Below are 13,457 nucleotides of genomic sequence, written 5' to 3' on the forward strand. Positions count from 1 at the left end.
AGTCCAATTTTTGGGTGCTTTCTGTCGTACACATCTGGTGTCTGCGAACTTGTGCAGTATGCATACAGGTGATTTGGTCTTGATTAAATGCTCTTGGTTGTTGTAGAATGAACTCAGGCTTATCAGTTGTAAATAAAGTTCAGTTTCTGGATGCTCCCAGTCAAAACACTGCGCTCATTCCGCACTGGATACTCACAGCCAGACGCCTGGGCTCCGTCAGCAAACAGGGCAGCAGCGGCACTACGGACAGAGCGGCTGCTACACAGGTCCGGCAATGTTGACCTCTGGAGCAATTCTGTATGGAATTTGGCCTGTGACACTGTGGGCTCCTCTGAGCCGATTTGATTCCCTTCCACGTCCCAACAATATTCTGGGTAATTAGCTGCTTTAAATAACTTCTAGGTGGGTTGGTAGAAAACTTGGGGCATGGATTTAATGGATTTTATGCGATAATGAAATATAATAACGTTATGGACCCTCATGGATCCCTAGGTTCTCTCTGCCTGATATTGTAGTTGAGTCTGCACTGGTTGCTTACGGCCAGATGTTTCAGTTCAGCCTGCACTGGACGGTGTGTGTTTCGACCGGGAGATGTCTCCGTATCCTCGGAAGCGACGAAATGCGAGGGCGGCCGGGCGGCGGCGCTGCGGAGTGCAGCCGCAGCCGGTGCCGGCGAGGATGGCGGCGGTAGGTCGGTTAGGTGTCCCTCGCTTCATGTTAAAAGCCGCAGGGAGCAGCCGAAGCTGCAATTGGAGAGTAGGTTTTCTTGGCTTCACTGGGTTCAAGTTAAAAGCTCAGGTAAGTGCCTGATCGGGAGAGATTCCGCTGATTCCGGATTTCCAAAGGAGGAGGAGCGGACCAGATTTCTGGTCAGTGGCCTCACCGTTGTTTGAAGGCACCTTGCAGCTTCATGGTTTAGGGCTGAGGCTTGTGGCTCAACCTCTGCCGTACAGTAGGAGCAGAAAGGCCCCTCAAACCTTCCCCTCCGGTTAGTATCAGCATGGCCTGTGCCAATTGTCCGTAACTTCAATTCCTTGCTCTTTGAGATATTTATCTGCTTCCACCATAACTATAACTGATCTGGCCCGTAACTGTATCACATTAACTGTATCTACTGATTCTCCACCTTCTGGGGTAGAGAATTCCATAGATTCGCTGCCTTCTTAGAGAAGAAATTACCATGTACTTCAGTTTTAAATAACTGGGCCTTTTGTAGCTATTGTCCCTTTATCCACGTCTCTGACCTACTGCAAATATTTGAAGTTCACATTTAAATCCTGGACTGTCTAGTCTCTCTCAGTAGGGCAACTTTCTCCCCTGTAACTAGTCTGACGAATCTCCTTTGGCTTGCTTTGTATTATGTGGTTCTTGCACTTTCAGCACCTGACTTATGCCAAAAATACTTGCCCCTCTGCTGGAAGATTATAATTAATATATTAATATAAATAATGTGGAAGAAAATCTTTACTTCTAGGTTCGTGAAGATATGAGTTTTAACTTAGAAAATGTAAAGAGGTTGCTATAACTACTATGAACATTTTATAATTCAAAAAACAGAATGTTAATTTATCCCTCTTTTGGAGTAGAAGGGAAAATCTGGTTGACTGGACTAGCACTGCAAATCAATGGTTGCTGATTGATTCCAGGATGATGTTTGAGGTGACAATTTTGGATATGACCTAAATTTTTCACTGCCAGTTCTTGGGATGCACGTTCCATGATTGTTTTGAAACAGAAAGACTCACAACATAAAGTTTTTATTTCACTAATTAAAATTCTGTTTCTGCTTATTTGCAGTCTTAATTGATTACATGTCCTGTGTAACTGCATTTTTGATGTCTCAGTGTCGGAATTCAGAATCAGGCTTATTATCACTGACATTTTGTGTGAAATTTATTTTTGCAGCAGCACTAAAGTGCAAGACATTAAAGAATTACTATCAGTTACATAGAACGTAGAACATAGAAATCTATAGCACATTACATGTCCTTCAGCCCACAGTGTTGTGCCAACCATATAACTTACTCTAGTAGCTGCCTGGAATTACCCTACTGCATACCCCTTTATTTTTCTAAGCTCCATGTACCTATCTGAGAGTCTCTTAAAAGACCCTATTGTATCCACCCCACCACAAAAATATTTACAAAATAAATAAACAGAGCAAAACATGAATGACGAGGTTGACAGTTCAGAAATCTGATGGCAGTGGAAGAGAAGCTGCTTAAACGTTAAGTGTGGGTATTGGGGCTCTTGTACTATCTCCCCCGATATGGTGAAGGTTTTAAATGATGGATGATGCCTTGAGGCACTGCTGCTTGAAGATGTCCTTGGTGATGGCGAGGGCTGTGCCAGTGATGGAATTGACTGAGTTTACAAACCTCAGCAGCTGCTTGAGGTGCTGTTTATTGGAGCTTCCGTACCAGCTGTGATGCAATTGGGAAATGTGGAGGTTGTTTAGGGAGCACTTACTTGGGGTTCTGCATAGGTTTGTCAGATTGAGCATGATAAGGTGAAGGAACCATGGTTGATAAGAGATGTGGAGCATGTAATCAAGAGGAAGAAGGAAGCATTCTTGGCTTTAGGAAATAAGGATCAGACAGGGCTCTCGAGAGTACGAGGTAGCCAGGAAGGAGAGCTCCCTTGCATGAGAAAGCCTTTGCCAAGAAATTAAGAAAAAAAAAGGATTAAGAAATATCCAAGGCATTCTATACACGTGAAGAAGAGGACAATGACACGACTGTGGCTGACAAGGGAAGTCAAAGCCAACATAAAAGCAAAAGAGAGGTTATATACTAGAGCAAAATTGGGAATTTAGAGGATTGGAAAGCTTTTAAAAACCAACAGAAGGCAACTTTAACAAAAAGCCACACACATCAAAGTTGCTGGTGAATGCAGCAGGCCAGGCAGCATCTCTAGGAAGAGGTGCAGTCAACGTTTCAGGCCGAGACCCTTCGTCAGGACTAACTGAAGGAAGAGTGAGTATGCAGAAACGAGTTCGGTGGGGCAGGAGCAAGCTGAGACAATAGGTGGGCCAGGACAGGCAGGTTTGTGGATCTTGTGTAGGAGGTAGAAACGGGAAGTGCGAAGTGTGGGAACTATAAGGTTGGTAGCAGTGGATGGGAGATCCCCTGAGCGGATAAAGTCGGTGATGGTGTGGTAGACAATGGCCTGGTGCTCCTTAGTGGGGTCATGATCGAGGGGTAATTAAGAGGAGGTATCCGCGAGTTGTCGCTGTGCCTCCGCAAGGTAGAGGTCAGTATGCCAGACTACAACAGCACCCCCCTTATCGGCGGGTTTAATAATAAGGTTAGGATTAATGCGGAGGGAGTGGAGAGCAGAGCGTTCCGAAGGAGTGAGGTTGGAATGGGGGCAAGGTGAGTTTTTGACTTTAACAAAGAGCCATAAGGAGGGAGAAATGAAATATGAAGGTAAGCTAGTCAATAATATCAGAGGATACTGTAAGTTTTTTCAGATTTAATGTATAAAGAGTAAAAAGGCAAGAGTGGATATCAGACTGCTGGAAAATGATGTTGGAGAGATAGTAATGGGGGGAACAAGGAAATGGAGGATGAACCGAATAAATATTTTGTATCAGTCTTCACTATGGAAGACACTAACAGTATGTTGGATTTCAAGAGTGTCGGGGGTAGAAGTGAGTGTAGTTGCTATTACTAGGCAGAAGGTGCTTTGGGAAGCTGAAAGGTCTGAAGGTAAATAAATCACTGGGACCAGATGACTGTGCCCCAGGGTTCTGAAAGAGGTGGCTGAAGAGATTGTGTAGGCATTAATAATGATCTTGCAAGAATCAGTAGATTTTGGAATGATTCCAGAGGACTGGAAAATTGCAAATGTCACTCCACTCTTCAAGAAGGGAGGAAGGCAGAAGAAAGAAAATTAGATGCCAGTTAGCCTGACCTTAGTAGTTAAGAGGATGTTGGAATCTTTTGGTAATGATGTTGTCTTGGGGTATTTAGAGACGCATGATAAAATGGGCTGTAGTCAGAATGGTTTCCTTAAGGGAAAATCTTGCCTGACAAATCTGTTGGAGTTCTTTGAGGAATCAAAAGTAGAATCAGTGCATGTTGTGTACTTGTATTTTCAGAAGGCCTTTGACCAGGTGCCATACATGAGGCTGTTTAACAAGTTAAGGGTCCATGGTTTTGCAGAAAAAATACGGGCATGGATAGAGGATTGGCTGATTATCAGGAGGCAAAGAGATTATCAGAATAAAGGGAAACTTTTCTGCTTGGCTGCCGGTGACTGTTGGTGCTCCGCAGGGGCCAGTGTTGGGACCAATTCTTTTTACATTATATATCAGTGATTTGGATGGCAGAACTGGCGTCATTGTGGCTAAGTTTGAGGACGTTACGAAGATAAGTGGAGGGGCAGGTAGTGTTGAGGTAACAGAGAGGCTGCAGAAGGACAGACAGATTAGGAGAATGGGCAAAGAAGTGACAGATGGAATGGTATTGGTAAGTGTATGTGTATGCACTCTGGTAGAAGGAATAAAAATGTAGACTATTTTCTAAACAGGAGCAAATTCAAAAATACGAGGTGTAAAGGGGCTTGGGAGTCCTTGTGCAGGATTTCATAAAGGTTAACTTGCAGGTTGAGTCAGTGGTAAGGAAGGCAAATGCAATGTTATCATTCATTTTGAGAGGACTAGATTATAAAAGCAAAACTGTAATGCTAAGGCCTTGTCAGGCACTAGCAAGGCCTCACTTGAAGTATTGTGAGCATTTTGGGCCCCTTATCTAAGAAAGGATGTGCTGACATTGGAGAGGGTTCAGAAAAGGTTCATGATAATGATTATGGGTATGAAAGGGTTATGTATGAGAAGCATTTGATGGCCCTGGGCCTGTACTAGCTGGAATTTAGAAGAGTGAGTGGGGATCTCATTGAAACCTATTTACCAGAAGGATGTTTTCTATACATACCGAGGGAGTCTAGGACCAGAGGGCAGAACCTCAGGTAAGAGGGGTGATCGTTTAATACTGAGATGAGGGGGAATTTCTTTCACCAGAGGATGGTGAATCTGCAGAATTCGTTGCCACAGGTGGCTGTGGAGGCCAGGTCATTGGGTATATTTAAGGCAGAGGTCGGTAGCTTCTGATTAGTCAGGGTGTGAAAAGTTGTAGGGTAGAGAATGGGGTTGAGAGGGAAAATGGATTGGCCATGATGAAATGTCAGAGAAGACTTGATGGGCCAAATGGCCCAATTCTGCTCCTATGTCATAATGAATGTCTCTATGGTACTGAGAGTAATATGAAGACCGGTATCCTTGAGATCTTGTGTTTAAATTTCTTGTGTAACTCCCTATACTCATTCTTCTCTCTTGTTTTGCCTATATTGTAGCAATGTGTACGATGACCTTTGAATGTTTGCCGGCCCCTTCAAGAACTTCTGCAGCTGCTTAGAGACATTCTTGACCCTGGCAGCAAGTAGGCAACACCATTGTGGCATCTCTTCTGTGACAACAGAATCTGCTGTTTTCACTTGTGACTAACAATGTGTATCAATGCTGTCTGTAACTTGGTACAATGCAGCAAGGTTTAGATCACTTGCTTCTACTCAGAATAGCATTTCAAATTTAGTTGCTGATTTGTAAGGTGATGCTCCATTACAATTGGGATTTAAGAATTGGGCACAGAGCTCGGAATCAATGATGTAAGTGAAATGAATTCAAAAGGGGAGAGAAAAGTATCAAGTAAATTAATGTTTACAATCAACTTGACTAGCTGATCAATTCTTCATTTACTCTTAACACTTTATATTGGTTTCCTCTGGCAGTTGTTCACACCAAATATTTTCACAATTGGCAAATCACTGAGAGGAAATATTACATAGAGGGTGATGAACCTCGTCTTGCAGAGAGTGGCAATTCTCTATAATTTTCCTGGATTGTGGAGACTAGATCACTGCAGGTACTGAAAGAGGAGAAAAAATTAAATCTTTAAAGATTGGGGAATTAAGGATTATGGGCAACTTGTACAAAAGAGGAGTTTGAGTTCTGGAGCAGGTCAGCCTTGATCATACTGAATGGAAGTTTGGGCTGAAGCATCTTACTTTTCCACACTGTTTGTGTGGCTTGGGCAGTGTTTTTATCCAGATGAACAAACTTATATTTGTTTTTGTGATGCATTCAATAAACACGAGAAAGAATACTTTAACGGCAATAGATTATAAACTTGTTCTGTTCACCAAGTGTCCTATTGGCACACAGGTAGAGAACCTCATTATTTCTTGTGCTATTTATTTATTGTAACTTGTCATAATTTTTATGTCTAGCTCGGTACTGCTGCTACAAAACAAATTTCATGACATGTCAGTGATATAAACGTGATTCTGAAAATAACACTTTAAAATATTATTATGAGTTTGGGGTTTTCTTTTTATATCTATCACATTTTCTCTTCTGCCTAGGTTCAGGAAGGTGCCTTAAATTTAGGAAGAGGATTCACTCTGATGTTACTGACCTTCCTAGGTTATAAGACATACAAAAATATTCCACGAGCATTATTAGTTTATGCTAATCAAACAGGTAAACCTACCTTATCTGAAGGTTTTCATTACAATGTTCTTTGCAGAGTGTCTGCTGATTTACAAGTTGAAGAATTTCATGGGTATAGTAGGTATGGTGGTACAATATCATGATTATTACTGGATCAGTAAATTGGAGACATGGATGTATGATCTGGAGCATAAGTAGTTCTGGATTATGTTGATAATTTAGAATAAAATTGACTTAGTAATGCTTATCATGAAAACATCAGACTGGTGTTTTTTAAAAATAAAGATTCATTCATCATATGTATATCGAAACATAATTAATTGTATCATTTTGTTAACAAGCAACACACTGTGAGTGTGCTGGGGGCAGCCCACAAGTGTCGTAACACATTCTGGCGCCAACATTACATGTCCACAATGCTTGGCACAACACAGAACACAACAAACAACAACAGCAAAACAAAGCCTTGTTCCTCCCTCCCATCTGTACATATATTTTGTCCTATAACCCCAGGACAGGCCTCCAGTGGACACTGACTCGGGCGTGCAGACACCGGGCTTTGACCTCCCCAGCGAACTCAGAGAGATTCGCAGACTCTGCTTTGGCTAACGATCCTTGACTTCCTGGATTTCCAGTTCGTCCTTGGGCCACAGTCTTCAACATCGATCCCAGGGCACGCCGGTTATTAAACAGTTGGCCACAAGCTTTGGTCTCGCCGAAGGCGGGACCCCAAACAATCAGCCTCAAACTTCATTTTCAAAATTAAACAATTAAATCTGTGATGTGTGAACCAGAAGGTCATCTGAATTTGTTCTTCCTTCTTACACAGAATCCCACTGACAACTCGCTGACCTAGGGGGCTCCCTTCCACTGTTTGCAGATCCAACAGGCCATTCAACCACAGATGTCCCAGGTCTGTGTGACTGGTCTTCAAATGCTGAGCAGAAACTCTGGCCTGACCTCTAATTCCCCCACATCTCTTTGCCTAAACCCTGAACTGACCCCTAACTCCCTTCTCTGTTCCCAAAACCATCCTTATGAACATAAAAAAAATTCATGAAATTGACCGTCACTCTCAATCTGCCATCGTAGCAATATACTACCTTGAGATTCATTTTCTTGCAGGCATATAGAGAAAAATAAATACTATAGAGTTTAAGAAAAACTATACATAACAAAGACAGGAAAACTTATGAAGACCCATGATACTTAGGAGCAAGCAACGATATCCATTATTTACATCAATGTCACTGACAGTTTTAGTATCTGCAGGTATCAACATAAGAAATTTTGCAGATGCTGTAGGTCCAAAGCATTGAACACAAAATGCTAGAGGATCTCAGCAGGTCAGGCCGCATCTATGGAGCTGAATAAACAGTCGATGTTTTAGGCTGAGACCCTTCTTCAGGACTGGAGAGGAAAGGAGAAGATGCCAGAATTTTTAAAAAAAAAGAGGGGAAGAGGAAGGAGGATCGCTAGAAGGTGACACCAAATGAGTGGGAAAGGTAAAGGATTGGAGAGGAAGGAATCTGATGGGAGAGAAGGATAAACCATGGAGAATGGGAAGATGGAGGGTAACTGGGGGAAGTGATAGGCAGGTGAGAAGAAATAAGAGGCCAGAGTGAAAATAGAAGAAGAAAGGAGGGGCAGACTTTTTTTTTTACCAGAAGGAAAAATTGATATTCACGTCATCAGGTTGGAGACTACCCAGATGGAATATGAGGTGTTGCTCCTCCACCCTGAGAGTGGCCTCATCATGGCACATGTGGAGATCACGGACCGACATACTGGAATGGGAATAAGAATTAAGAAGGTTGGCCACTGGGAAATTCCATTTTTGGCTTGATGAAGCGGTCCTCCAATTTATGATGGTCTCACCAGTGTAGAGGAGGCCATATTGGAAGCATCAGACACAATAGACAACCCCATTAGATTCGCAGATGAGGGAGGAGGTGAATGTACAGGTGTAGCACGTCAGCACATGCAGGGATAAGTGTCAGGAGGGAGATTAGTGGGGAGGGACCTATGGAGAAGGGAATCATGGAGGGAGCGATCCCTGTGGAAAGTGGGTGGGGGGAGGAGGTAAGGATGTGTTTAGTAGTAGAATCCCTTTGAAGATGGGGGTAGTTGCAGAGAATGACGTGTTGGATATGGAGTCTCGTGGGTGGAGTTGAGGACAAGGGGAACTCTATCACTGTTAAGGCAGCGGGAAGATGGGGTGGACACGGATGTCTGGAAAATGAAGGTAATGCGGGTGAGGACAGGCATGAATAGTGGAGGAAGGGAAATACCATTCTTTGAAGACGTCCTGGGAATAGATGCATCAGATATGAAGGAACTGGAAAAAGGAATAGTATTTTCACAGGAGATTGGGTGGGATGAAGGTATAGTCGAGATAACCTTGGGAATTGGTAGGTTTATAAAAGAGACAGTTTGTTGCAAAAGATGGAGTCAGATTGAGAAAGGGGAGGGTGGTGTCAGAAGTGGACCAAGTGAATTTAAGGCCAGAGTGGAAGTTGGAGGCAAAGTTGACGAAATGAATGAGCTGAGCGTGGGTGCTTGAAGCTGCACCAATTCAATTGTCAATGTAGCGAAGGAAGTGTTGTGGAGCATTACCAGGGAAGGCTTGGAACATGGATTATTTTATGTAGCTAACAAAGAGGCAGGCATGGCTACCTCATGAGTCAGGAGAAAGTGGGTGAAGCCAAAGGAGAAATTGTTGAGGATGAGTACCAGTTCTGCCAGATGGAGGAGAATGACGGTGGAGGAGGATTGGTTGGTTTTTGGGGTGGGGGGAGCAGAGATCTTCAAGGCCTTTTTGATGAGGTATAGAAGTATATAGGGACTGGTGAAAGGATGTCTGTTCAGAACCAGGGAATTGAAAGTTGCTGAGCAGATCAAGAGCATGTGAAGTGTCATGTATGTAGTAGGAAGGGACTGAACCACGGGGGATAGATTGGAGTCAAGGTATGAAGATGAGTTCATTGGGGCAGGAGCAGGCAGAGGCAATGGGCCTACCTGCATAGTCAGGTATATGGATCTTGGGTAGAACTGTGTGGCGTAAGGGAATTATGAGTTTGGTGACAGTGGATGGGAGTTCTCCAGAGTTGGTGAGGTCAGTGATGGTGTCAGAGACAATTTTCTGATGGGTGGGTGTGGATCCTCTTCCAGTGGTGTGTAAGAGGAGGTGTCTGAGAGTTGCTGCTTGTCCTTAGCAAGATGGAGGTTAGTCCACCGTGCTACAATGCAGCTGGTTTGTGGGTTTGATAGGTTAAGGTTAGGACTGGTGTGGAGAGAATGGAGGGCAGTGCATTTAGAGGGAGCAAGGTTTGAGGAGGAGTGAGGAATGTTGAACTTGAGCTGGTTGACATCTTGTCGGCAGTGAAATATGAAAGGATCTAGAGCAGGCAGGGAACCTGCATAAGTTCATAATGACACTGTGTGAATGTGTAACCAATTTGTTTGAAGCAGCATTGGAGATTTCTTTCTTAGTAGGTTGTCATTTTTTAATGGACTGATACAGGGGGTAACTGAGCTCACCATGTCTGTATTGGGGCCCCTGTTCTGTAACCATAACTATTTTTAAAAAAAGACAACAGTTCAATTGTTGAATTTTTTTCTTGATCATATTAGAAAGCAACCTGATTTAATAACTTCCGGTAATTGGTGCCTTTTTCATTCATAGTTGCATCTGTATGGAAGTTGAATTTTGACCCATAATTCATATCTACAATGAATCATAGATCACAATTCATATCTGCAAAGATCATTCAAGAAGAAAGCTGTATTTTTAAATTCTTTCAAATAGATGAACAGCAATATTTTATGATTTTAGTTTCTTATTCCAACTTGCTTTTCTTTTTGCATTTGAAGTGGAAGAGATAATAGACCAGGCTGACTATCTTTATGGCACTGGAGAGGTGACTAAGCTTTATCACCTTCTTATCGAACACAAGAACAGGTATAATACACTGATCATATTGACAGTATTTTAGACAAACATTTGTACTTCTATACACAAAATACTAATATATGTGTGTTTGTGTGTGTGTGTATGTATGTATGTTCGTGGCCTAAGGTAGAAGGAGTCAATATTAGAAAACCTAGCACATTTCTTTTTCCTGCATTTACATACTTAGTCCAGCGGCCGTGGAGCATACGGATCCCTTCTTTGCAGAAGTCGGCATCTTGGACATCCAGAAGTGGTCCACAGCAGGGGTGATTGATAAGTTTGTGGCTTAAGGTAGAAGGAGATGAGTTATTAACTTCAAGTTTTCTGCATTTTCATTCAAAGAGTTGAACTGCACGTGCATGTAACAAGAGCTGTATAACTCATCTCCTTCTACCTTAAGCCACAAACTTATCAATCACCCCTGCTGTGGATCACCTGGAGGTCCAAGACGCTCTCGTTGCATGCACGTGCAGTTCAACTCTGAGTGATAATGCAGAAAGTTTGGAGTTAATAACTCATCTTCTTCTACCTTAGGCCACAAACTTACCACTTCTACAAAGAAGGGATCTGTATGCTCCACAACTGCTGGACTAAATGTGTACATGTAGGAGAGGACTATGTTGAAAAATAAATGTGCTGGGTTTTCTAAAAATTGACTTCTTCTACCTTTGGCCATGAACTTATCAATCACCGTGTGTGTGTGTGTGTGTGTGTGTGTGTGTGTGTGTGTACACATTTATGTATGTATGTATATATATGCATGTATTTTGTAGATTGCCTGCGCTGTTTATTGGCATGTATAATGTTTTATTAAAGGGAACTTGAATTACCCTGAAATATAAATAGGAGTCATTTACTATATACACTTGAGCAGACGTATGTTATGTGCACAAATTATATTTATCTTGAATGAAATGTTAGCACTCTAAGCAAACCAAGCTGATTGTATGTGGCACAGTGATGGTGAATTGTTGGAGGAAGGAATATTTTGATACCATTGATACAGCAGATTGGATTCTTTTGAAGCATGAAGTACCTCTGTGTTGGGAGTAGAAGTTCATCTATGGTCATGTTCTGAACAATCAGTATAGTGGAGTGTGCATGTTCTACAGAAATCCTTATGTGAATGGATTTTGAAATGCTTTTGTTCTATATTATGTGTTAGAACACACAGCTATGAAAATATTTCTATCCCACAGACTGTTAGCAAGGTACCAAATAAATATTGTTCTGGAAGTAGAGAATGGTTAAATATTTCATGAGCGAGATTGACATATGCTTTTCTAGTGATATGTGTATGATGAGGAAAGAATATAACAACAAGTAAATCATAAACACAAGAGATTCTGTAGATGCTGGAAATCCAGAGCACACACACAGAACATAGGGTATTCACCTTCTACCCCATGACATCATTCTTCACAACTTCCGTCATCTTCATCGGGACCCTAGGACCAAACACATCTTTACACCCCCCAAGCTCTCCACTTTCCGCAGGTGGTTTCCCTTTCCACGAATCTCCCTCCTGGCACTTACCCCTCCCTGCAAACAGAAGAAGTGAAGTGCTACAACTGCCCATTCACCTCCTCACTCATCTCCATTCAGGGCCCCAAACAGTCCTTCCAGGTGAGGCAACACTTCATCTTCAAATCTTTTGGGGTTGTCTACTGTATCCAGTGCTCCCGATAAGGCCTCATCTACATTGGTGAGACCCGATGTAGATTTGGGGACTGCTTTGTCAAGCACCTTGGCTTCATCTGCAAAAAGCCAGAATTTCCGGTAGCCAACCATTTTAAATCTAATCCCCATTCCCATTCTGACATGTCCGTCCCTGGCCTCTACCTTCATGATGAGGCCGTTCTCTTGAGGAGCAACACCTTATATTCCATAAGACATAATAGCAGAATTAAGTATTCAGCACATCACGTCTGCTATGCCATTCCATCATGGCTGCTTTATTATCCTTCTCCACTCCGTACTCCCGTCTTTTCCCTGTAACCTTTGACACTCTGATTCATCAAGTTCTACCAACCTCCGCTTTAAATATGCTCAATGACAGCCACCCATGACAATGAATTCCACAGATTCACCACTCTGACTTAAGAAATTCCTCCTTATCTCTGTTCGAAATGGACATCCCTCTATTTTGAAGCTGTGCCTCACCCACTGTCCTAGTCTCACCCACTAAAGAAAACATCCTCTCCACATCCACTCTATCTAGGCCTTTCGTATTCACTTACTTTCGGTGAGATTTCCCCCCTCATTCTCCTAAGCTTCAGCAATTACAAACTTAGAGTCATCAAACGCTGCTTACATGTTAACCTCCTCATTCCCATGAAACTCTTCAGGACCCTCTCCACTTCCAGCACATCTTTTCTAAGATATGGAATCCAAAACTGCTCACAATGCTCCAAGTGTGATCTGACCAATGCCTTATAAAGCCTCAGGATTAATCTTTGCTGTTACATTCTAGTCCTCTCAGAATGAGTGCTAACATTGCATTTGCCTTCCTTACCACCAAGTTAACCTTAGGAATCCTGAATAAGGATGCTCAAGTCCTTTTGCACTTCTGATTTTGAATTTTTTCCCCATTTAGAAAATAGTTAACACCTTTATTCCTTCTATCAAAATGCATGACCGTACACATTCTTACACTATATTCCATCTGCTACTTCTTTACCAATTCTCCCAATCTGTTTAAGTCCTTCTGTAAACTCTCTACTTCCTCAACATTTCCTGCACCTCCACCTTAACCATAAGACAAAGGAGCAGAATTAGGCCATTCAGCCCATCAAGTCTGCTCCACCATTCCATCATGGTTGATCCCCGATTCCACTCAACCCCATACACCTGCCTCTCACCATATCCTTTGCTCTGACCAATCAGGAAACTATCAACTTTTGCCTTAAATATAGCATTGGACTTGGCCTCCACCTCAGTCTGTGGCAGAGCATTCCACAGATACACTACTCCCTGGCTAAAAAAAAATCCTCC

General features: G+C 42.5%; 1 protein-coding gene across 1 annotated transcript in view; it reads left to right on the forward strand.

Moving 5' to 3' along the window:
• Positions 1-514: 514 nt before the first annotated feature.
• The window catches only part of rmdn1 (regulator of microtubule dynamics 1), a 33,706-nt gene continuing 20,763 nt past the window's right edge, over positions 515-13,457 (forward strand). Inside the window, exons 1-3 of the mRNA XM_063061779.1 lie at positions 515-798; positions 6,424-6,541; positions 10,385-10,472. Of these exons, the coding sequence (XP_062917849.1) occupies positions 592-798; positions 6,424-6,541; positions 10,385-10,472 (413 nt within the window). The 5' untranslated portion in view covers positions 515-591. The remainder of the gene's footprint in view (positions 799-6,423; positions 6,542-10,384; positions 10,473-13,457) is intronic.

This window comes from Mobula hypostoma, chromosome 1 (genome assembly GCF_963921235.1).
Source record: "Mobula hypostoma chromosome 1, sMobHyp1.1, whole genome shotgun sequence".
Taxonomy (NCBI): domain Eukaryota; kingdom Metazoa; phylum Chordata; class Chondrichthyes; order Myliobatiformes; family Myliobatidae; genus Mobula; species Mobula hypostoma.